The 26,384-nt window shown below is 43.4% G+C and overlaps 1 protein-coding gene across 1 annotated transcript in view; it reads right to left on the bottom strand.

Moving 5' to 3' along the window:
• LOC124048757 (probable ribonuclease ZC3H12C) overlaps nucleotides 1-26,384 on the bottom strand; it is a 41,759-nt gene that overhangs the window by 9,319 nt on the left and 6,056 nt on the right. The window contains exons 6-8 of the mRNA XM_046369855.1: nucleotides 6,520-6,621; nucleotides 5,818-6,389; nucleotides 5,522-5,661 (exon numbers count right to left, since the gene is read on the bottom strand). Coding sequence (XP_046225811.1) covers nucleotides 5,522-5,661; nucleotides 5,818-6,389; nucleotides 6,520-6,621 — 814 coding nt within the window. The remainder of the gene's footprint in view (nucleotides 1-5,521; nucleotides 5,662-5,817; nucleotides 6,390-6,519; nucleotides 6,622-26,384) is intronic.

The raw sequence follows: 26,384 nt of genomic DNA, 5'->3' as shown, positions 1-26,384 counted from the left end.
TTTGGACCAAAAGCGGAAGGCAGGTGACAAGCTTAAGTGTGCAAATTATGCCCATAGAAATGCATTGGGCTTATTCTGCAAAGATTTTGGCGAGAGTAAACCCTCTCGATTCTCCTCTTCTTCTCTACTGAAACCATGTCACCGGAGAAAGTATCAGAGCATGTGAAACAGCCCCCCACTATATTTAGCCCATATATCTCATGTTGTCTGGCAACCAGGCCCAGTCAATTCAGAATGAGTCTTTCCCGACAACATTTATTACAGACAGAAATACTTCTGAGTTTCATCAGCTCTCCGGGGTGGCTGGTCTCAAATGATCTCGCAGGTGAAGAAGCCAGATGTGGAGGTCCTGGGCTGGCTTGATTACACGCTCCCTTAAAAATTGAGACATCTGTGGCATTGTGTTGTGTGACAAAACTGCTCATAAGATTGGCCTATTATTGTACCCAGCACAAAGTGCCCCTGTGTAATGATCATGCTGTTTAATCAGCTTATTGATATGCCACACCTGTCAGGTGGACAGATTATCTTGGCCAAGGAGAAATGCTCACTAACAGGGATGTAAACATATCTGTGCACAAAATTTGAGAGAGATTAGCTTTTTCTGCGATCTTTTAGTTCAGCTCATGAAACATGGGACCAACACTTTACATGTTGCATTTATATTTTTGTTCAGTATAGTATGACATGCCATACTGTTTTGGTCCAGACAGCATCAAATACATGATCTACACATATTGAGAGAGAGGGGCGCTGTCTCGCTCGCTCGGATGCTTTAACTGAGATTCATGCGTCTTCCTGTCTGCACACGTTTGAAGCACGTAAAAATAGTCTGTTCTCAGTTGCAACACTGATTACCATATTCCAAACTGCCTCTGGAAACAACGTCAGCACAGTAACTGGGAGCTTCATGAAATGGGTTTCCATGAGCGAGTAGCTGCACACCAGCCTAAGTTTACCATGTGCAATGCCAAGCGTCATCTGGAGTGGTATAAAGCTCACCTCCATTGGGCTCAGGAGCAGTGGAAACACGTTCTCTGGAGTGATGAATCACGCTTCACCATCTGGGAGTCCGATGGACAAATCTGGGCTTGGCGGATGCCAGGGGAATGCTAGCTATCCGAATGCATAATGCAAACTGTAAAGTTTGGTGGAGGAGGAATAATTGTCTTGTGCTGCTTTTCATGGTTCGGGCTAGGCCCCTTAATTCCAGTGAGGGAAATCTTAACGCTACTGCATACAATGACATTGTAGATGATTCTGTGCTTCCAACTTTGTGGCAACAGTTTGTGGAAGGCCCTTTCCTGTTTCATTGTGACAATGACCCCGTGCAAAAAGGGAGATCCATACAGAAATGTTTTTTTGAGATCGGTTTGGAAGAACTTGACTGGCCCACACAGAGCCCTGACCTCAAAGCCATAAAACACAGACTGCGAGCCAGGCCAAATCGCCCAACATCAGTGTCCAACCTCAGTAATGCTTTTGTGGTTGAATGGAAGCAAGTCCCTGCAGAAATATTCGAACATCCAGTGCAAAGCCTGCCAAAGCAGCAAAGGGGGAACAACTCCATGTTAATGCCTATGATTTTGGAATGAGATGTTCGATGAGCAGGTGTTTACATACTTTTGGCCATGCGGTGTATCACAGACCCATTATAGGCTACATAACACATTGGTATTGGTATTTGGTATTTTATTAGGATCCCCATATTAGGATCCATATTAGCTGTTGCAAAAGCAGCAGCTACTCTTCATGGGGTCCACACAAAACATGAAACATAACATATTGTAATACAGAACATTAATAGACACCAGCTCAAGGACAGAACTACATACATTTTTAAAAATACAAAGGCATACTTAGCCTACATATCAATACACACACACAAACTATCTAGGTCAAATAATGAAGAGCAAAACGTGCCACTCTGTTCTGGGCCAGATGCAGCTTAACTAGTCTAGGTCTTTCCTTGCAGCACTCAACCACACGACTGGACAATAATCAAGATATTGCTTTTTGGAGTGTGGTGTGAAAAAAGCAGAGCATCTCTTTATTACAGACAGAACTCTCCCCATCTTTACGACCATTGAATCTATATGTTTTGACCATGACAGTTTACAATCTAAGGTAACACCAAGTAATTTAGTCTCCTCAACTTGTTCAGCAGCCACACCATTCATTACCAGATTCAGCTGAGGTCTACAACTTAGGGAATGATTTGTACCAAAAACAATGCTCTTAGTTTTAGAGATGTTCTGGACCAGTTTATTACTGGCCACCCATTCCAAAACAGACTGCAACTCTTTGTTAAGGGTTTCAGTGACTTCATTAGTTCTGGTTGCTGATGTGTATATAGTTGAATCGTCAGCATACATGGACACACATGCTTCGTTTAATGCCAGTGGCAGGTCATTGGTAAAAATAGAAAAGAGCATTATATTGTTGATCGATTGACTATGACTTTTTAGATCGCCCAGTAGTGCTATCTGCAGAGTTAGCTCCAAGTAAATATTGCAATTCTTCAGCCATTCCTGGAGCTGTGACCAAAAACAAGCTACATATGGACAGTACCAAAACAAATTATCTAATGGTTCTGCCTCTTCGCAGCAAAATCTGTAGAGCTGAAAAGGTTGTATCCCCTATATAAATAACATTACATTGGTTGCAAAAATTCTGTATAATAATTCAAATTGAAAAATGTGAAGTTTTGAATCCAACGTCGTTTTGCGTTGAAGTTCATAAACCATGTGCCATGAAATCGGTACGTCAACCATATAGCTTTTCAATTCCACATCAATCCATGGAGCCTTAACAGTTCTATCAGACAGTTTCTTAACAGGTGCATGTTTATCAATAATTGGAAGAAACAATTTCATAAATTCCTCAAGTGCAGCATCTGGATGCTCCTTATTAATCACATCAGACAAACAAATATTTTTTTTACATCATCCACATAAGAAACACAGCAAAATATTTTGTATGATCTCTTTTACACTATTTTGACCCAACTTTTGGAACTTTGGCTTTCCTGGATATAGACTATATTATGATCACTGCATTCAATGGTTACGGATACAGCTTTAGAACTATGTTCTTCAGTATTACTACAAATGTGATTGTTACATGTGGATGGTCTTGTTCCTGTAGTGTTTGGAAACACCCTGGTAGGTTGATTAATAAACTGAACCAGATTACAGGCACTGGTTACAGGGAGAAGCTTCCTCTTGACTGGACAGCTTGATGAAAATCAGTCAAAATTCAGGTATGCAAGAAAGTAGACCTCTCTGTTTACATCACATACACTATCAAGCATTTCACACATATGATTTAGATACTGACTGTTAGCACTTGGTGGCCTATAGCAAAACCCCAAAATAAAATAATTTGATGTGAAACACACTGCTGCTTTCTCATTTAGCTATTTGCGCCTTAGGGATTATGGTTGTTGTGGATGGCTGTTCACAAATGTATGTACAGTATATGTGTATTTTAACCCAATGATGGTTGAATTGAAGAAATATAAGCTGCCTATCAATCATTGTTTTTATGACCAGGGGTGTATTAATTACGGAAACCGTTTACCGTTTAAGAACCAAATCGAAGCAAACAGAGCCACACGAGAGTTTCTATTGGACAAATTCAGGTAGGTCCCTCCACATTTCGTTACATTTGCTTCCATTTAAGAAATGTTTTGCAACAGAATCGACGTAATGAATAGCCTAGTGGACAGCCAGTGAAAAATGTGCTCTTGGAACAGCTGTAATAGTATGGATCACAGCCTATGGAATAACAGTTTGAATTCCTCCCTTCTAAACTCCCTTGTGGTATTGTGCTCCATACTGTCAAAAACAAGTTTCATTTGTAAATGTAAATGTAAATTTAAGAGGGGGCTTTTAGCCTATTGCTCAATCTCATTAATGCTGATTCTCAATGCTGATTCAAAAAGAAAATTTGCTTAACCTAACTGACATTCTCAAACTTGCACACTTTTGATGGGATTGAAAGAGTAGTTTACTATTTAAAACTTGATATTAGATGGTTCCTCACCCTGAAAGTAGTCTATGGGCCAGGAAAATGGAACATTTATTTAACTGGGCAAATCAGTTAAGAACAAATTCTTATTTACAATGACGGCCTTCCCCGGCCAAACCCGGACGACGCTGGGCTAATTGTGCACCGCCCTATGGGACTCCCAATCCCAGGCGGATGTGATACAGCCTGGATTCAAACCAGGGACTGTAGTGACGCCTCTTGCACTGAGATGTAATGCCTTAGACCGCTGTGCCACTCGGGAGAAACTGTAATCCATGGTTCAATATTCTTTAAAAAGCCACCACAAGCTTAAATAGTGAACTACTCCTTTAAACAGCTGCAAATTATCACCAACAAAAACATAATCAATAGGCCTATAGCAAATGCAACATATGGAATACATTTTTCACAGGTAAATAGCACTTTTCTGTTCTGCTCAAAGCATGCCAATCCGAGAGCAGTATTTATTTTTCAACTTGAAGCAATGAGCCCAATGAGTCCTCCATGACAAAATAAATCATAAACAAAAGGCTAGACTAAATAGTCCTTCGTTTTTGGGTTATGCTCAGGTAAAACAATTTGTCTAATCAAGATTTCCATATTTCCATGTCCTATTTTTGAAGATAAAAGGCTATTAAATCAATTGGAATGACTGAAAATCTGACAGACTCTGTTGTTGTTTTTTATGTAAAGATCTATCCTAGTAGTGGACAGCAATGGGTAAGTAGAAGCCTACATAACCAACCCATAAAGTTAAACGGAACATCCATTTATGGCCAACTATGTAAACTCTAACATTGATTTATCTTGCAATAGATTTTCAATTGGTAATATACATGTTTGTCTTATTCTAATGCCTCTTAAGCAGAATTAGCTTTTTGGTCTTAATTTAATGTTAGGCATTAGGGTTATCAGTGTGGTTAAGGTCAGGGTTAGGGTTAGCTTTAAAATCAGATTTGATGACTTTGTGGCTGTGCCAGCTACTAACCTGCGCCTATTAAGAGGAAAGTAATCTAAAAGTAACTGATAGTAATCAGATTACGTTACTGAGTTTGTGTACATTACTGATAAAAAATGAATAACTGTAATCTGTTACTAGTAACTGTAAGTTAGAAAGTAACCTACCAAATCCTTAGACCCTTTTAAGTATGTCAGAATTTAAGGGATTCCATTGATCATTTGGTATGTCTAAATACAAAGATTCATTGGTGTTACTCCATTTAAATGAAGGGAAATTACATTGTGAGAAAAATGATTAATCATGTCGCTTTAGTAAATATTTTTTTAATGGTTAATGACCTAAAATTTGAGCCTCCTCAATTACCAAAAATTTATTATTGGTGTTATTGTCATTGACAGTTAAGAGAAGACCCAGATGTTGGGAGAAAGGGGTGATTTAGAACAGGTGTGAGGGTGGGGTTTGAACAAAATAAGGTGGTAGGGGTTTGGAGGGGGGATGTTGGGGGTGGACATGGAAGCGCTGGTTTACCTGTGATGAGGGCGTCCGGTCTGGACTGTTCCTTTCTCCAGGCGGGCACAAACACAGTGATGTCACGGTGACCACGCTCCAAGAACCAATCAACAGCCAGCTGGATGCCGTGACAGGAGAACACTTCCTTATTCCCATGACTGTGGAGAAACGCACACAAATTCATGATCATGACATGTGTTTTTGTTTATTTCTATAATACTGTAGATCAAGAGAGCAGTGTATGAGGTCTTGCAGATAGAAAAGGAACCTGAGTAAAGTGTTTCTGAATGCAGCAGCAGTTTGTGTTGACTCACCTCATGGCTACGTTACTCCCATCCACCACCACAGGCCTGATGTTCTCCTTGTCATCCAACAGAAGCTGGGAGGAGCAGTCCAGTCTGGAGGAGTCCAGAGAGGGGGAGGATAAGGAGGAGGAGGACGACTGGGAGGCGGCAGACTCCCCTTCCTCCTCCGTCTCCGTCCTGGTGCCTAGTTTGACCAGTTCTCCCAGTATGTCGTTGATGAGGGCGTCAGGCCCTAGCTTCCTCAGGACCAGCAAAACCAGCTCCTCAGAGTAGCCCAGCTTCAGGGCAAATTCCATCTTGGAGCGATACTCTGTGAGGGGGTCGGTGGGGAGTTTGGGGTCCCTAGGGGGGGGGCTTTTTGGCAGGCCCAGTCCAGCAGGGTGACAGGGGTGCGGATGGGGGGTCTCAGCGCCAGAACCAGTGCCATGGTGGATCCCCCGCTCATCTTCGCTGTCCGACGCAGCACTTTCTTCAGAGGAGTTACTACTACTACTACTGCTGATGATGCTACTACTGACACTGCTATGGGTGCCTCCCACCGGTGCCTCTTCCCCCCTCCAAAACTCCTGAGTGAGTGCCGGCTGTGACACTCAAGCTGGCCTGGCGGTCGGTGCCTTCCACATGGAGGTAGTCCAAATCCAGCCCCAGATTGAGGTTGTGGCCTGTTCCATCCTCCAGATGGTCCTTCAGGCCCATGAAGCCGTCTTATACATCCAGCCTCTGACCACGGACCTCTGACCTCAGATGACCCTGGACAACCCCACTGTCACTGCTGCTGATGGGCTGCTGTCTGACCAATCCTGGGACGGAAGCCTGGTGGAGAGGGCTGGGCAAAAAAGTTACCCCATTGGTCAGACTGGTTTCCACCTAGAAATCTGGAGAATTTTCTGTGCTTTTCTATCTGAACATTTCATAATGTTGCAATTAGCCCCCAAGTGATTTAAGTCACATTTTATAACTTGTTGAGCTACTTTATAACAGCCAGCCCTCCCCTCCAACACCCATGCTGCAGGGGGTAACCTTAAAAGTGGAGAAAAATTGCTCTTAGTGAGTAACCTGAGCTGTAATAGAGCTTCTCAAGTATTAGGCTGAATGACACACCACATGCATTTCCATTTAAAACCACAATCTCCATTGTTCACTTCCACTGATTTGCATTTTTGCAGTGCTAAGCTCAGCAGTCAGAAAAGCTCTCAATCAACGTTGGTGATAACAACACACCGTGCCAAGACACAAACATAGCTGACTTGGCCCTCAATAATATACTCTACATTGCACCTACACCCATACAGGAAAACGCTGTATGAATGCTGTTTTGGGAGGTGAACTCTTACCATCCACCACCTGATATTTAAACTAGGAACAGGTGTCGCTTGCAGTCCCAGCAGGGGTTTGTGATTGACTGAAACAGAGAAAGAACTGTTCTAATGGACCTGCCTCCTAGTTTTTCAGTGACCCCTTTAAAAAGGACATGCGTCTCAGCATCATCAGAGCACAGTGACACACTAATCTGCGGGCCCAGGGCTCCTGCTTTACAGGCATGGGCTTCACTGTATTAAAATACCTATTTCTACTGTATATCTAAGCATGTTATGTAGGCTAGGATGTGTGTGTTGTGTTCACTGTGTTGCAGACTAAGTGGAATGTGGACAGTAATAGACAAGGGTGGAATGTGGACGGTAAGAGACAAGGGTGGAATGTGGACGGTAAGAGACAAGGGTGGAATGTGGACGGTAAGAGACAAGGGTGGAATGTGGACGGTAAGAGACAAGGGTGGAATGTGGACGGTAAGAGACAAGGGTGGAATGTGGACGGTAAGAGACAAGGGTGGAATGTGGACGGTAAGAGACAAGGGTGGAATGTGGACGGTAATAGACAAGGGTGGAATGTGGACGGTAAGAGACAAGGGTGGAATGTGGACGGTAAGAGACAAGGGTGGAATGTGGACGGTAAGAGACAAGGGTGGAATGGGTGGAATGTGGACGGTAAGAGACAAGGGTGGAATGTGGACGGTAAGAGACAAGAGACAAGCGTGGAATGTGTACGGTAAGAGACAAGGGTGGAATGTGGATGGTAAGAGACAAGGGTGGAATGTGGACGGTAAGAGACAAGGGTGGAATGTGGAGGGTGGGTAAGTAAGAGACAAGGGTGGAATGTGGACGGTAAGAGACAAGGGTGGAATGTGGACGGTAAGAGACAAGGGTGGAATGTGGACGGTAAGAGACAAGGGTGGAATGTGGACGGTAAGAGACAAGGGTGGAATGTGGACGGTAAGAGACAAGGGTGGAATGTGGACGGTAATAGACAAGGGTGGAATGTGGACGGTAAGAGACAAGGGTGGAATGTGGACGGTAAGAGACAAGGGTGGAATGTGGACGGTAAGAGACAAGGGTGGAATGTGGACGGTAAGAGACAAGGGTGGAATGTGGACGGTAAGAGACAAGGGTGGAATGTGGACGGTAAGAGACAAGGGTGGAATGTGGACGGTAAGAGACAAGGGTGGAATGTGGACGGTAAGAGACAAGGGTGGAATGTGGACGGTAAGAGACAAGGGTGGAATGTGGACGGTAAGAGACAAGGGTGGAATGTGGACGGTGGAAAGAAACAAGGGTGGAATGTGGACGGTAAGAGACAAGGGTGGAATGTGGACGGTAAGAGACAAGGGTGGAATGTGGACGGTAAAGAGACAAGGGTGGAATGTGGACGGTAAGAGACAAGGGTGGAATGTGGACGGTAAGAGACAAGGGTGGAATGTGGACGGTAAGAAACAAGGGTGGAATGTGGACGGTAAGAGACAAGGGTGGAATGTGGACGGTAAGAGACAAGGGTGGAATGTGGACGGTAAGAGACAAGGGTGGAATGTGGACGGTAAGAAACAAGGGTGGAATGTGGACGGTAAGAAACAAGGGTGGAATGTGCTTTAGACTATTTCCTCAATACACAGTGTTTAAAATGGGTCTATAATAAGACATGCAAGGAATAATCCCATGATAAGGGCATATAAGGAGGCCAGCACTTGTTTGATTCAGTTGTGTTGATTTATTTCATCAATGCGCACAGACAGTTGTCCTATAGCCCTGTATTTTAAGTTACACAAAACTACTGCACATCAAAGCTTGAGGCAATTTCTGGATTGGTATATCAGTGTGTGTAAGTGTGCGTGTGCCTGCATGCATGTATAAGTAGGGTAAAGGTAGGGTCTCAGTACCAGTCTCAGTACCCCTATTGACCTGCCTCTCAGAACCAAGCTGCTGCCTCACTGTGGTTCCTTATGAATGCCACAAGAGAGATTGAATAATTTAACCCTCCAACAACAAAAAGGGGCACAAAGAAAGCGACAGTGTGTGCATATGTGTGTGTGAGGGGGGTCAGGGGCTGGGGGTGGTGGGCGATATGGGGGGGCTAAAGTATGTCTGGCTTGCCATCCCCAAATAAAGCAGCTGCCATCCCAATCTGGACTCCTCCGATGGAGCATTGTTCCGCAGGCCGTGTGGCGTACACAGACGGAGGCTGGTGCTATTCAAACACACACACGTGCACGCGCACGCGCACGCGCACACACACACACACACACACACACACACACACACACACACACACACACACACACACACACACACACACACACACACACACACACACACACACACACACACACACACACACACACACACACACACACACACACACACACACACACACACTCAACGACCCTGTTAGAGTCAGAACAGACGTACTGGTGTGAGTCCGAGTTACTGCTCACCAGTCTGATTTCGCAAGTGTTTAAACATGATACAACACACACTCATACACATATACCAACACAAGCACACACATTCCTATTTTATTTTGTAGCATAAACACACAACCTACAATTTTTTACACAAACAATCTTCCAAACAAACACAGGCACAATTAAAATCTTCCACAACCAGTGGATAATGAGGTCAGATCTACACATTCTCCCTATAACTTCCTGGGACAGACTTCTTTCTGTAAGTTGCATAAATATGAGAGAAATTGTATCAGTAAGAAGATGCAAAATCGTCTTTGAGATAAGCAGTGCAGTGCAGTGCACAGTCCAGTGATGTTACTAGAGTTAGATGTGAAAGACCACGGCTGAATAGACACTGAACTGAAATTAGAATGTTGCGAGGTTCAAGGCTTTTGCAACCAGATCAATGAACACCCTTTGGTCCTTTGACTCGTGTATCTAGAGGACTGTGTCCATTTCTTCTTTATTTTACTGTACTTTATATGATGATTTAAGGTTGACCTTATTTGATCAAATGCAACAATAGAAACCAGAACTATTCTGGATTAGATATAAACTTGAATGATTATTTAGAAAATAAGATCCTTGTTGCAAACTGTATTTTCAAAGCATGGAAGAAGATACGACAAGATAAAGTATATAATAAAATGGCAGGTTTTGGTTTTCCAATAGTTTTTTGTATGAATGTATATATACAGTGCCTTCAAAAAGTATTCAGACCCCTTGACATTTTCACATTTTGTTATGTTACAACCTTATTCTAATAAGGATTAAAAATTTTTTTAAACTACTCACAATACCCCATAATGGCAAACCAAAAACACGTTTTTAGAAATGTTAGCAAATTTATTCAAAATAAAAACAGAAATACCTTATTTACATAAGTATTCAGACCCTTTGCTATGAGACTCAAAATTGAGCTCAGGTGCATCCTGTTTCCATTGACCATCCTTGAGATGTTTCTACAACTTGATTGGAGTCCACCTGTGGTAAATTAAACTGATTGGACTTGATTTGGAAAGGCACATACCTGTCTATATAAGGTCCCACAGTTGACAGTGCATGTCAGAGAAAAAACCAAGCCTTGAGGTCGAAGGACTTGTCCGTAGAGCTCAGAGACAGGAATGTGTTGAGGCACAGATCTGGGAAAGGGTACCAAATTATTTCTGCAGGATTGAAGGTCTCCAAGAACATAGTGGCCTCCATCAGTCTTAAATGTAAGAAGTTTGGAACCACCAAGACGAGCAGGCCACCCGGCCAAACTGATCAATCGGGGCAGAAGGGTCTTGGTCAGGGAGGTGACCAAGGACCCAATGGTCACTCTGACAGAGCTCTAGAGTTCCCCTGTGGAGATGGGAGAACTTTCCAGAAGCACAACCATCTCTGCAGCACTCCACCAATCAGGCCTTTATGTTAGTGGCCAGAAGGAACCCACTCCTCAGTAAAAGGCACATGACAGCCCGCTTGGAGTTTGCCAAAAGGCACCTAAAGAGTCTCTGAGAAACAAGATACTCTGGTCTGATGAAACCAAGAGCGAACTCTTTGGCCTGAATGTCAAGCGTTACGTTTGGAGGAAACCTAGCACCATTCCTACGGTGAAGCATGGTGTTGGCAGTATCATGTTGTGGGTATGTTTTTCAGGGGAAGGGACTGGGAGACTAGTCAGGATCGAGGCAAAGATGAACAGAGCAAAGTACAGAGATCCTTGATGAAAACCTATTCCAGAGCGCTCAGGACCTCAGACTGGGGCAAAGGTTCACCTTCCAACAGGACAACAACCCTAAGCACACAGCCAAGACAACACAGGATTGGCTTCAGAGCAAGTCTCTGAATGTCCTTGAGTGGCCCAGCCAGAGCCCAGACTTGAACCCGATCAAACATCTCTGGAGAGACCTGAAAATAGCTGTGTAGCAATGCTCCCCTTCCAACCTGACAGAGCTGGAAAGGATCTGAAGAGAAGAATGGGAGAAACTTCCCAAATACGGGTGTGCAAAGCTTGTAGGGTCATACCAAAGAAGACTCAATGTTGTAATCGCTGCCAAAGGTGTTTCAACAAAGTACTGAGTAAAGGGTCTGAATACTTATGTAAATGAGATATTTACGTTTTTTCTATTTCTAAAAACTTTAGAACTTTAGAGATTTCTAAAAACATTTTTTTGCATTGTCATCATGGGGTATTGTGTGTAGTTTGATGAGAGAAAAAACAATTGAATCTATTTTAGAATAAGGCTTTAACGTAATAAAATGTGTAAAAGTCAAGGGGTTTGAATATTTTACGAATGCACTGTCTATTTAAGCAATTTAACCCGAGGATGTGTGGTATATAGTGACGCATCGTGGAGTGCCTGGACACAGCCCTTAGCCATGGTATATTGGCCATATATCACAAACCCGCGAGGTGCTTTATTGGCATTATAAACTGGTCACTAACATAATTACAGAAGTAAACATAAATGTTTTGTCATACCCGTGGTATATGGTCTGATATACCATGGCTGTCAGCCAGTCAGCATTCAGGGCTCGAACCACCCTGTTTATAAATGCACATAAACACTGAGTGTACAAACATTCCATGACATAGACTGACCAGGTGAATCCAGGTGAAAGCTATGATAGTTTATTGATGTCACTTGAATCTACTTCCATCAGTGTAGATGAAGGGCAGAAGACAGGTTAAAGAAGGATTTTGAAGCCTTGAGACAATTGAGACATGTATTGTGTATGTGTGCCATTCAGAGGATGAATGGGCAAGACACAAAATGTAAGCGCTTTTGAACGATGTTTGGTAGTAGGTGCCAGACACACCAGTTTTATGTCGAGAACTGCAATGCTGCTGGGTTTTTCACTCACAACCAGTTTCCCGTGTGTATCAAGAATGGTCCACCACCCAAGGACATACAGTCAACTTGACACAACTGTGGGAAGTATTGGAGTCAACAATTGAGGGTGTTCTGAGGGCAACAGGAGGTGCAAATCAATATATATGAATGTGTTCCTAATGTTTGGTATACACAATATGTATACACTGTATATATCATGGATGGGAACCTGGCCAGGAATAGACAAGGGTGAAGTCTATTTTGAAGTCGTTTTGAAGGCCTCCCCCCGACTGAGTTCCTCATTTGGGGTCTCAATTTATTGTTGCAAGTTAAAATAGTAGAATACAGCCTCCCGGGTGGCGCAGTGGTTAAGGGCGCTGTACTACCAGAGACCCTGGGTTCGCGCCCAGGCTCTGTCGTAACCGGCTGCGACCAGGAGGTCCGTGGGGCGATGCACAATTGGCCCAGCGTCGTCCGGTTTATGGAGGGTTTGGCCAGTAGGGATGTCCTTGTCTCATCGTGCACCAGTGACTCCTGTGCACACTAACCAAGGTTGCCAGGTGCACAGTGTTTCCTCTGACACATTGGTGCGACTGGCTTCTGGGTTGGACACGCGCTGTGTTAAGAAGCAGTGTTTGGGTTGTGTAGCGGAGGACGTATGACTTTCAACCTTTGTCTCTCCCGAGCCCATACGGGAGTTGTAGTGATGAGACAAGATAGTAGCTACTAAAAACAAATCAATACCATGAAATTGGGGAGAAAAAAATAAAAGTAATTGTAAAATACACAAGGTGAAATTTTGAAATTTGGTTGTGCATCAGCAGTTTTTCTCTTGTTATGTCAGTCACTGATAGTCACTCAATTAGCCCATATCAGATAACTTTAATTAGATTGGTAAGTTAGTCTAGCGGCCTACTATTTAAGTGTAGTAGTGGCCGGGGTGTCCCCATTGATTTTGTTAGTCAGTCTCACTCCGATATCATTAAAATCTACAAACATTTCTCAGGAAATTAGCTGTAAAACAGGAAATTAGCTGTGTGTACGTAGACCGGCAAGCAACTGATTTTTTTGTGGCTCCTCCCCCATATGATTATTTTATTTTGTTACCACAAATACAGTGTCTTATAATCCCATGTGTGCTTGGTATCCTAAAGATGTAAGACACTATAAAAATAAAATGAATCAAATCTCAAATCTAAAGAAGAAATGTGATCTCTAATATATCAGCTAATACAACTAGTTTCTATTCAATATTTCCCCCAAATGCCCTTACTTCCCCTCCTGAAAAACAATGACTCACAAAATCTACACAACTGTTAGCCAAACTGCAAACAATAACCACAGGCACTCGCAGTCCTAGAACCTCCAAACCTGCTCTCCCCTCTTGTACTCCCAGCAAATACGTGGAGGTAGTTAATTCTAGACTTCCAGCTGGAGCTGGAGCTGGTGAGATAGATAAAACGGAAGATAAAGCATGTGATGGAAATATGGGAAAACAGGGCAAGCTAGATCTAGACATGAAAATGACCACTGAGATAAAGACAGAGGTGGGAGTTAAGGTCCTACTACATTGAGCAGATGCTGCAGCCTCCAGCTCCTCCTCAGTGTCCCAGCCTGCTGAGGGAGAGAGCCAGGGTTAGCCCCCTAGGGCCCTGCTATCTCCCCTGGGGCTGGGGCAGACCTGACCTGGGCTAGTCCCCTTGGCCACGTCAGACTCAGGATACTGAGCCATGCCACTCTGAAGTCTGCACCAAGCCAGGGACAAAGGGAGGAGTTAGAAGGAGTGAAAGAGAGATGGGGAGAGGGGGAGTGTATAGGCAGCAGGGGCAACAGATGCCTTCTGAAACCACAGGGGACCACGGCAACTGGTGTCCTGTCCTGCTTATCCTTCTACAGAGCGCGAACAGTAGAGGATGATACATATCACCACCATCATGTGACCCAGGAGTAGACCTCACTTTCACCCGTATGCTCAGACATGCACATGTCCATAATGCTCAGTCACTCACTCACTTTATATTCTGACTTGCTCCCCATTCTCTCTCTGTGTGTGTTTCATATGCACAATACACTGATAACTTCACTGAACATATTTCCTTTCCTTGTCTAATTTTCCCCCAAGATGATAATAAGATTTCTTTTTCTCTCTCGGAGGACCTGAGCCCACTGAACTATATTTCCTTTCCTTGTCAGTTTCAATTTTGACCATGCTGGTCCATTTGAACAAGATGATAACATTTGACAATGAGTTTTAGGCTGGGTTTCTGTACAAAATATCCACTATATAAATAAATTTGATTTGAATTTGATAACATTTCATAGACTGCATCTGTATGTGAAAGTAAAATTCTATAACTTCTATAACTATAAAACATAGAGTCACAATCCTTAACGAGAGTTTGACAGAGTTTTTACTTAGAAAACTCATCCACCAATTGACTTTCATTGCCTGTCACACTTAGCTACAGTAAGTTCCCTAATTTAAAACAATTACTTGTGCAGTTTTATTGTCATTGGCAGCAATCCCTGACCTGTTTTCCCCTGTCATTAAACATGAAGACTGATGACTCTGAAAGCGTCTGACTAGATGGATTCAATAATTCTATGTCAATCCTAAACTGTGACTTTAGCCAAAAACGTCAGGCTTCTAAACCGACACACTCCATCTTGTGTCGTCTCCGCTGAGACTGTTTTATGGCTATGTGTGTATTCCCTGGTGTTTGCTATGCTCCAAAGAGAAATATAGAGCTACATTTAGTACAATCAGCAGGTCCTTACTGTTTTACTGATAGCGTACTTGTATTGAAAAGTATATCAATTATAGGCTACTTATCCATGAGTTATCAAATGAACAAATCATCAAACTGGGAGAATTTAGGATTTTATTTACCACCAATAATTCAGAAGACAAAAAAATTGAATCAAACATACATAATAAATTCTGAAAATGTATGAAAAGGTTTGAGGGGGAAAATGAACAATTGTGCACCAAACTGCAGTGGATTACAGCAAGACCAGACAAAAAAACACAATGAGATTTAAGATGTAATTTTTACACCTGCTATAACTATAACATGAACCTATGCAACTGCCTATATACAAATGTATTAAAAGCATAAAATTCTTACCACAGGCTCCAAGGAAAAAGTCAAGCAGCAATACAAAGACAGAAGGAACTCCTAAAGATTCGCTCCTTACAGAAAACCTTCCAGCATGCCAGGGGGTCAGCCTAGTCAAGTTTTCTCCAAGTTTGGACTTGTTGACACTGGTACATAAAAATCCAGGTTCTCTGTATCCAGCAGAGAATAAATAAAGTGTCAAAAAATCCAAAGGGAGGTGAAGTGAAACAAGCTTCCTTGTAGCACAGTGGTCCCAACTCAACTCAACTCAACTCAACGCATGTTAGATTTGATAGTGCTGCAGTCTGGTCCCAAGGCAGGAGGGTTGAACAATGTGAGTGTGAACAGATGGAGCTGCAGTGTCTACCATTCCCACATTACACACAGTCTGCCTAGTGACCAATAAGAGCACAGCAGTGACCACAAACCCACTCCTCCGGCAAGTGTTTATTCACACGCACGCACGCACGCGCACACACACACACACACACACACACACACACACACACACACACACACACACACACACACACACACACACACACACACACACACACACACACACACACACACACACACACACACACACACACACACACACACACACCAAAGGCCACTAAGCAAGTGGCTGCCACCCCTCCTCCCTCTAGCTCGAGCCATGAATGGACGAGGGGTGTGCGCTGACAATGGGAGTCACACAAAAGCATCCCGGGCCGGCGGGCAGCTGCAGAGGCACCAGGCTGCAGCCATTACAGAGCGGCGGCCTTGCCCTGAGGAACACCTGGCTCACTGGGGACCACTGTCTCCCTGGCCCCTTTGTCCCCTGGAGGGTGGAGGGGGAGGGGGCCAGGCAGACAATGAGCTGAATTATGTTAAAAGTAGTGTGTGTTCCTAAAGGATGTTAGAAGAGACGGAAAGGAGGAAGAGGGGAGAGAAGGGAAAAGAGAGGGGGAAGGTTAGGAGGGGTTGGGAGTGAGACACTGAAAAGCTTTCAGTGTAATTAGTGGTCCAGAGAGAGAGAGAGAGAGAGAGAGAGAGAGAGAGAGAGAGAGAGAGAGAGAGAGAGAGAGAGAGAATGAGAGAGAGAGAGAGAGAGAGAGAGAGAGAGAGAGAGAGAGAGAGAGAGAGAGAGAGAGAGAGGGGAGGAATGAGAGAGAGAGAGAGAGAGAGAGAGAGAGAGGAGAGAGGAGAGAGAGAGAGAGAGAGAGAGAGAGAGAGAGAGAGAGAGAGAGAGAGAGAGAGAGAGAGGGAGGAATGGAGAGAGAGAGAGAGAGAGGGGTTGAGGGCCGGAGCAAAACCCCTCATTGTTTGGACACACTTCGACAAAATGGTGCACTCTTTTCAAAGGAATCGGACCGGAGACAGACAGGGATTACTTTCGGACTTTGAGGTTGTCAATGACAAAGAGTCAGTGTGAGGCAACAGTTAAACAACTGGGGTTGGCATCTCTCTTTCCCTGAGTGCCAGGGTGACATTATATACTTACTCCTCCATTATCACCGGTCATCACCACTGTTGGCTGCCATCCAGAAACATTAGTAGCGGTAATATTTCCAATGCAAGTAACAGATGTCTTTTACTACATATATTTGCATTAGTGCTGAGCGATTAACCAAAATGTTTTATTTGAATTCCGTTTTGTTCTGTTTTTTTTCTGTGAGCTCAATGTGCACATTGCGCAGCATTTTCTCTAGAGATAACTCAGATCCCATGCCGGAACTGTGAGATGTAGCAGGGAGTTGTAGTTTCGAACAGGCCAACACATTTTTATTTACAATGACAGCCAACCCCGGGCCAAAACCTAACCCGGACGACGCTGGGCCAATTGTACGTCGCCCTATGGATAAACTACATACTGTCGTTTACCGCAGAAAACATGATAATTAACCGCAATGACCATAATCCATTGCGTGGCTAGCCTTGTCATGTCTGTGTTTCTTTTACGCCTCGTAAGAGAGAAGAATGCACGGTCAAGAGGGGATACAGAGAGAGCAATTTCTTTGTGAGGTATCTCTACCTGAAAATACTTGATCTAAGTCAGGGATGGGCGACTCCAGTCCTCGGGGCCGGACTGGTGTCACACTTTTTCTCCATCCCTAGCAAGCACAGCTGATTCAACTAATTGCGTTCTAAAATGAAGCTCATGATTAGTTGATTATTGGAGTCAGGTGTATTAGCTTGGGCTGGGGCAAAAGTGTGACACCAATCAGGCCCCTGAGGACTGGGTTGCCCATCCCTGATCAAAGTGATTGATAGTTGGTATTCAGCAGTCAAAAAAGTATGCCTTATTTACTTTGAAGAACTGCTAAAATAGTGATTTTGTCAGACAGCATAAGCAGCAGCTTTATTTGGACCTTTATTTAACTAGGGAAGTCAGAGTGTGCAGAGCTGTCATCAAGGCGAAGGGTGGCCATTTGAAGAATCTCAAATGTGTTTAGATTTGTTTAACCCTTTGTTGTTACTACATGATTCCACATGTGTTATTTCATAGTTTTGATGTCTTCACTATTATTCTACAATGTAGAAAATAGTAAAAATAAAGAAAAACTCTGAATGAGTAGGTGTTCTAAAACTTTTGAACAATAGTGTAGTTCAGTACAGTACAATGCAGTACATTATAGTGTACTCAACTCTAGTGTGGTCTACTATGTACTGTATTGAACTCTAGTCTACTCTACTGTACAGTGTACTGTACTGAACAAAACTTGGCTCAACTGTTTTAAAACTTTACTGTACTGTACTCTACTGTACTATACTGTGCCCGTCAAACTTGTGAAACATAGATGTATATGATTGGTTCAGATTTGGGCTGGTCTGAACTGGACCAAATTTGAACCAATCATGGATGTGTATGTTTGGATCAAATCAAGGCCTGTACGGACAGGACCAAAAATCAACATCTATAGAAGTTGAAATTAAAGCTGATCTGTACCAAAAAACGACATCTGTGGACGTTGAAATCAAGGCCAGGGCGGACTGAACAAATTTCAACTAACTAACGTAAACTCACCCCATTCCTTACAACTGTGCGCAACCGCAACATTCAAATGAGGCTACAAAGAAAACTAATGGGACTGTAGCGACTGTGTTGTTGACTTCAAAATCTGGGGTGTGAACTATGTTTCTATTCAAGCGTTGATCGACATGGTAATGGCTCTATAGTATTGGAGAAAACTTGAAAAAACGGACCCTCCGTTACATCGTGACGTGTCATGTCGTAACGTACAGCACGCATAAAGCAACTATTTTTGTCTTACAATCTCTCTCCACCAGATGTAGCACTTCTCTCCTCCTTTAAAAACAAGAAATGGACAGTGACGGGGGTAAGGGGGGGATACCGAGTCATTTTTTGCATCATCATTGCATGAGATCGTCATTCTCAAAGCCACTGTTTACTTCTTCTGATAACTTTAGCAACGCCCTAAAAACCTGATTCAAATTCGACACAAACCTTCAAATAGGTATGTAATGACACATTATATAAACTCTTTATAGTGTTTTATTTACATTTTAGAGGCAATAAGGTGATAAGTTGGACAGATCGAGTGGAAAAAAAGCAATTTTCCCACACAACATCTCCTTCTCACTATCACGCATTAGTTTCGCTTCCCCACCCGCCATTTTTAAAAAGACCGGACGGGGCTCATCGCCAGCTTGAATCATGCAGAAACGGGCCGCGTTTAGGTCATGTAATGGATTCTGTTGGAAAAGGGGGGAAACTGTGCTTTACAATGGTATTGACATTACAGTTGATCTGGAACTATTACGTTTTTGGGGCGCTAAAATAAGGTCAATTGTACGGACCAAGGGGATGTACAAAAGTGAGAGAGTTTACGTCACTTTTCAATGTCCATGGAAGTCTGGTGTCCTTTACATGGAAATTCCCCCATATTGTCAATGTTAAAGCAAGCTAGCTAACTTTATTATTAGCAACCTTATGTTAGCTCATCTAGCTAGCTATTTTAAATTCTATTGGTTGAAGAATTGCTCCGACATCAAAGGCACTTGAACACGGTCATGTCAGACTTACGACTGGAAAGTTTTCCACTTGCGAAAAGCATATGGAGGTAGCATACTTCATGCCATTCTGTTGTATATGTGTGGTATGCTGGGGGGAAGGCTTGGGCTTTTGTAACTGTAGGTAATAACAGGTTTTGGGTGATAGGGCAGCTAGGAGCTGAGGGGGTCAAGTAGTGGATGTGTGATGGGTCTTCATGGAGGTGAAATTGTGTTTTTGGAGCACAAGGTGAGTTGTAGACTGAATATCATGCAGTCGCTTATAAGAGTGTGTGTGCCTACATACAGTATGTGCATGCCTATGTGGGTCCATATGTGTGTGTGAGCACGTAGGCAGGCGGGCGAGGTATACTGAGCCGTTTAAGTTGCGTTGCCGAGCGGTGCATGGGTGACTTCCTAATTGAGGCTCATCTGACTGCTTTCCCCTGGGGGGCCGTGAACTGACAACCATCTGCTGCTAAGGCCAATATAAATGGGTGTCCTCCTCCTCCTCTTGCCTGCCTCTCTGCCTGCCTGCCTGGCCCTGCACCTCAAACTCTACTTTAGTCTGTTTATACAAGAACAAGCTCTGCCCTGCCCTGCCTCTCCCCTCTTCATCAGGCTTATCTCGGCCGAAAGGGAATGAATGCAACCTGCTTGCCTCACTTACTTTGAATTCTATCCTTAAAGAGTCACTGAACACGCTGATTGTCACATGTTTTTCTGTTGCTCATTAGAAAAATTAGATTTCAGTCCTGGAGGTGTGTTTCTTGACTGATTCCACGTTTTTGCTTAATGATGTTTGTCCCCCACGAGACACTGTAAATGCGGACACCTATTTCACTTCCTCAATGTGTCTTAGAATGAATCTAAGATAGGTCAAGAAATCTGTCATTTATTTTGATGTATTTGCCAAGGATGTTTTAGTTGTGCAATTTTACATCTAATTAAGTTGTTTGGTTTAGTATTTCGCAAGTTAAAAGTGCCTTGTTACAAACAGGATGCATGTTTTACAATATTGTCTCCCCTTCCTGTTTGGGTGGTGCTCGGCGCTCGTCGTCACCGGCCTACTAGCTGCCACTGATCCCTTTTCCCCTTTCTGTTTTTTGGTTTCACCTGTTTTTGTGTGTAGGCTGATTAGTTGAGCTATGTTAGCCAGTAGGCCCACCTGCTCTTTGTGCGGGATTGTTTTGTGTTGCTCTGAGCACATTCGATGTTGACGTGTTTCGTTCGTGAATTTTTCTCCGGACTGTTTGAGTCCCTGTGTTTGTTTGTTTTGTTTGTTTGTTTGTTTGTTTGTTTGTTTTGTGTGCGCCCTGTGTTTCGTGGGGTGGCTTATGTTCGCCGTGTGTGCAATAAATAGCACTACCCTGTACTCTCTGCTTCCTGCGCCTGACTTCGGACCCACTATGCCCAGAGCGTTACAAATATTTATTTTCAGGCTTCCTCCTTTTCAGCCTGTCAACAAGGTTAGTAATTGTAGAGTAACTACAAAGTGTTTTGGGCATATCCAATACAGCACATTGTTGAGTACCACTCTGCATATTTTCAAGCATAGTGATGGCTACTTTGTTATTTGTATGCCTGTAATCATTAAGGACTGGAGTTTTCAGGATAAAAAGAAACAGAATGAAGCTAAGCACAGGCAAAAACTTAGAGGAATACCTGGTTCAGTCTGCTTTCCACCAGACACTGGGAGATTAATCCACCTTTCATCAGGACAATAACCTAAAACACAAGGCCAAATCTACACTGGAGTTGTTTACGAAGAAGACAGTGAACATTCCTGAGTTGCCAAATTACAGTTTTGACTTAAATCTGCTTTAAAATCTATGACAAGACTTGAAAATGGTTGTCTAGCAATGATCAACAACCAATTTGACAGAGCTTTTTTAATAATAATGGGCTGCCGTGCAGCTACTTCAGTAGAAATAAAGCACCATTGGTTTTGAGGTGCTAATAAAAGGAAGTGAAACTATTTACTTGTTGTAAAGCCCAATAACTGACTAGACTCAGCTCCTTCTTGAAACAAACTACTGTAGAGAAAAAGAAAGAGTGAGAGATGCTCCATCCCATCAATGCTGACATAAATGAAAGACTAGCCACAAGAAAGTGACAGAGAAAAATATACTAAAAAAGATGGATAGAGAGCTGGTGGTCAATGAGAGAAAAAATACATGTCAGAAGAAAAAGGAAGGAAGGAAGGGAGTGGAGATAGGGGGGATGGGCAGGAAAAAGGGATAGAGTTTCTAATCCTATTGACCAAAAGACTGCCTGAAAAGAATAGTTCCTATGGCCAGGCAATGCCTCCTCTTCAACCCCACTGTGTCAACACCTTGTAAGGCAAAGGGGATTCCTTCAGCCCCAGGCTACTGGGCCTGCACTCAAGTCCCAGGCCTCGAAAGGGGAAGAGGTAGTCCAGGAGCCCAGCTGATGTTCTGTCCTTATAGGTCAACTTATATATAACACACACACACACACACACACACACACACACACACACACACACACACACACACACACACACACACACACACACACACACACACACACACACACACACACACACACACACACACACACACACACACACACACACACACACACACACACACACACACACACACACACACTCACAATGTGCCCCTGTTAGATTCCTCAGGCTTGCCGTCCTCACCATAGGGGGGACCATGTGTGAGGGCTGTTAGTATTGTGTTCGGGAGGTGGGTGGGTGTGTGTGCCCATGTGTGTGTACGCATTGCCTTTAAGTGATCCTTAGGCCAGTCAGTCCTTTGTACCCTAGGTCCTCTGTAACCCCACCCCCCCCTCACACACACCCTAACCACCTGCTGTTCACTCAGGACTGTTGGGTAATAGTGATGGAGTGGATTCCTCCCCATACAAACCCTGAGGAAATGAGGAAAGACTTCACTGAGATGCTTTGGTCTAACTCACCTACGCGAGTCAATCACCACCTTCCGGAGACACCTGAAACCCCACCTCTTTAAGGAATACCTAGGATAGGATAAGTATCCCCCCCCCCTTTAAGATTTAGATGCACTATTGTAAAGTGACTGTTCCACTGGATGTCATAAGGTGAATGCACCAATTTGTAAGTCGCTCTGGATAAGAGCGTCTGCTAAATGACTTAAATGTAAATGTAATGTAATGCTTTCATTATCATCCAGGAAACAATGTGGCAGCCAGACTAGCACAATAGGAATCCCAGTTGTCACGAACCGGCTCAAAGCCCGTAACAAAAGGGGGACAACATGGAGATAAGGAGTAACAAAACATATATTTTTATTAAATACAGTAACTAAGTATAATATACAATGGTGTGTGTAATCAGTAGTGTAAGTGAGTGTTTTGCATGCATGAATGTGATAATGCAGGGTGTTGAACGGTGCCAAAGCAACCTATCAAAAAACCACCAAGAAACACAACAAAATCAATAAAGGTGTTTGCATGGAGAGAGTCTCTTCCATGAATGGGGAAGTGATGTATTTATCCTGGGACACACCGGGTCCAGGTGTTTCCCATGTAGCTGACGACCCTCCCAACTCCGCCCACTGGCATCCTAATAAGGAAACAAGAACAAAGAGAGAATACGGCAGACAGAGTGGGAGGGTCGTCACACAGTGTATAGCCTACTCATCAACTGAGACTCTGGCAGGACAAGTCCTACACTGACCTCCCTAGTTATTTCTATGGTGCTGCTGCCGTCACCACAATGGTTTATGACACAGAGACAAGGTCAAGTGTGCCACCACCACACTATTCCCATAAATTCACATCCACTATCAATATACTTTCTCTATTAAACACAATGCATTCAAATAGGTTGTGGTGGACAGACCTTAACTATCCCTAGTAGTGGTAATGACTACATGGTGTATCACAAGGTTCATATCACCAATTCCTGCCTGGGCTATCTACAGTATGTATCTATATAGTGATCATTTATTATGCGTCTGGTGTATGTTTATGGCACTCTGATTAAATCGTGATGGATCGGCCCCTGCTTGTCTAGCCCCTGAAAGGGTGGGGTTCGGACGAGAGGTTGTTGGGTTCAAGGAGTCCAGAGAGAGGGGTGTGGAGGAGGAGGAGAGAGGTGTGGGTGGTGAGACAGCAGGGTGAGTGCCATGTCACTGGGGCCAGAAGGAAACAAAGCATGTCCCCTATGGCCTTGTGCCAGCTGTTAGGCCAAACATCCCCACCATGTTTTTGACTTTTTTAATATTTCATTTTACAAGGAATCTCAGTTATAGGAGACCTGGTCAAAAAAGCAGTCAATCCAAGTGACTACTTGCATTCAGTTATCTCATCTGTAATACTTACCATCTGCTCTTAAACACACACACACACACATACACATTTTCAGTGTTCTTTAGCTAGTGTTCCACTACTAGGAACATAATGAGGAGCAAGAGCAGAATAATAATAAAGTTAAACGGGAAGCACACATCAATTTAAAATGATTATAGATCTTAATCGATTAAACTCATCGTGTTAAAACTTCTTAGGGCTGCAATCCCGTTAACGGGATCGATATGACAACAGCCAGTGAAAGTGCATGGCGCCAAATTCAAAACAACAGAAATCTCATAATTAAAATTCCTCAAACATACATGTATTTTATACCCTTTTAAATGTAATCTTGTTGTTAATCCCACCACAGTGTTCAATTTCAAATAGGCTTTACAGCGAAAGCACCACAAATGATTATGTTAGGTCACCACCAACTCACAGAAAAACAGCCATTTTTCAGCCGAAGAGAGGAGTCACAAAAATCACAAATAGAGATAAAATTAACCTTTGATGATCTTCCTCAGATGACACTCATATGACTTCATGTTACACAATACATGTATGTTTTGTTTGATAAAGTTCATATTTAAAAAATCTCAGTATACATTGGTGCGTTACGTTCACTAGTTCCAAAAACATCCGGTGATATTGCAGAGAGCCACATCATTTCACAGAAATACTCATAATAAATGTCAATGAAAATACAATTGTTAAACATGGAAATATAGATATACCTCTCCTTAATGCAACCGCTGTGTCAGATTTTTTAAAAACTTTACGTAAAAAACAAACAATGCAATAATCTGTGAACAGTGCTCAGAATTTTTTATTTGTTTATCCGCCATGTTGGAGTCAACAGAAATCAGAAATAACATTATAAATATTCCCTTACCTTTGATGATCTTCATCAGAATGCACTCCCAGAAATCATAGTTCCACAATACATGTTTGATTTGTTCGATAATGTCCATTATTTATGCCTAAGTAGCTACTTTTGTTAGGGCGTTTAGTACACAAATCCAAACACTTGTGCAGGTCCAGCCGAACGTCGGACGAAAAATTCAAAAAGTTATATTACAGGTTGTAGAACATTTCAAACTGAGTATAGAATCAATCTTTAGGATGATTTTATCATAAATCTTCAATAACGTTCTAAACGGAGAATTCCATTGTCTGTAGAAAAGCCATGGAAGGCAGGTCGCTATCATGTGAAATGCGCATGACCAGGACCTATTTAAATGTATGCTGACTCAGCTGTGCTTCCGCATCGAGTTATTGGCTAGAGCTGCCGCTTTCAAGAAGCGTGACACTAATCTGGATGTATATAAGAAATCCTGCTATACACTCAGACAAACCATCAAACAGGTAAAGCGTCAATACAGGACTAAGATTGAACCCTACTACACAGGCTCTGATGCTCATCGAATGTGGCAGGGCTTGCGAACTATTACGGACTACAAAGGGAAACCCAGAGGCGAACTGCCCAGTGACGCAAGCCTACCAGACGGGCTAAATGCCTTTTATGCTGCTTCGAGGCAAGCAACACTGAAGCATACATGAGGGCACCAGCTTTTCCAGATGACTGTGTGATCCCGCTCTCCATAACCGATGTGAGCAAGACCTTCAAACATGTCAACATTCATAAGGCTGTGGGGTCAGGCGGATTACCAGGACGTGTACTCAGAGAATGCTCAGACCAACTGGGAAGTGTCTTCACTGACATTTTCAACCTCTCCCTGACCGAGTCTGTAATACCTACATGTTTCAAGCAGACCATCTGTCTAAATGACTACCGCCCCATAGCACTCACGTCGGTAACCATGAAGTACTTTGAAAGATTGCTCATGACTCACATCGAGACCAACATCCTTGGAAACCCTAGACCCACTCCAATTCGCATGCCGCCCCAACATATCCACAGGTGACGCAATCTCAATTGCACTCCACACTTCCCTTTCCCACCTGGACGAAAGGAACACCTATGTGAGAATGCTGTTCATTAACTACAGCTCAGCGTTCACATTATAGTGCCCACAAAGCTCATCACTAAGCTAAGGACTCTGGGACTATACACCTCCCTCTGCAACTGGATCCTGGACTTCCTGACGTTCTGCCCCCAGGTGGTAAGGGTAGGCAACAACACATCTGCCATGCTGATCCTCAACACTGGGGCCCCTTTGGGGTGCGTACTTAGTCCCTTCTGTAGTCCCTGTTCACCCATGACTGCGTGGCCAAGCACAACTCCACAACACAACAGTGGTAGGCCTGATCATCGACAATGATGAGACAGCCTACAGGGAGGAGGTCCGAGACCAGGCAGTGTGGTGCCAGGACAACAACCTCTCCCTCAACGTGAGCAAGACAAAGGAGCTGATTGTGGACTACAGGAAAAGAAAGGCTGAACACGCTCCCATTCACATTGACCTGGCTGTAGTGTAGCAGGTTGAGAGATTCCTTGGTGTCCTCATCACCAACAAACTTTCATGGTCTAAACACACCAAGAGAGTCGTGAAGAGGGCACAACAACTCCTTTCCCCCTCAGGAGACTGAAAAGAT

Source organism: Oncorhynchus gorbuscha, linkage group LG01 (genome assembly GCF_021184085.1).
Source record: "Oncorhynchus gorbuscha isolate QuinsamMale2020 ecotype Even-year linkage group LG01, OgorEven_v1.0, whole genome shotgun sequence".
Classification (NCBI taxonomy): domain Eukaryota; kingdom Metazoa; phylum Chordata; class Actinopteri; order Salmoniformes; family Salmonidae; genus Oncorhynchus; species Oncorhynchus gorbuscha.
Note: the sequence above shows the minus strand (reverse complement) of the source record. Positions and strands in the feature narration are given on the sequence as shown.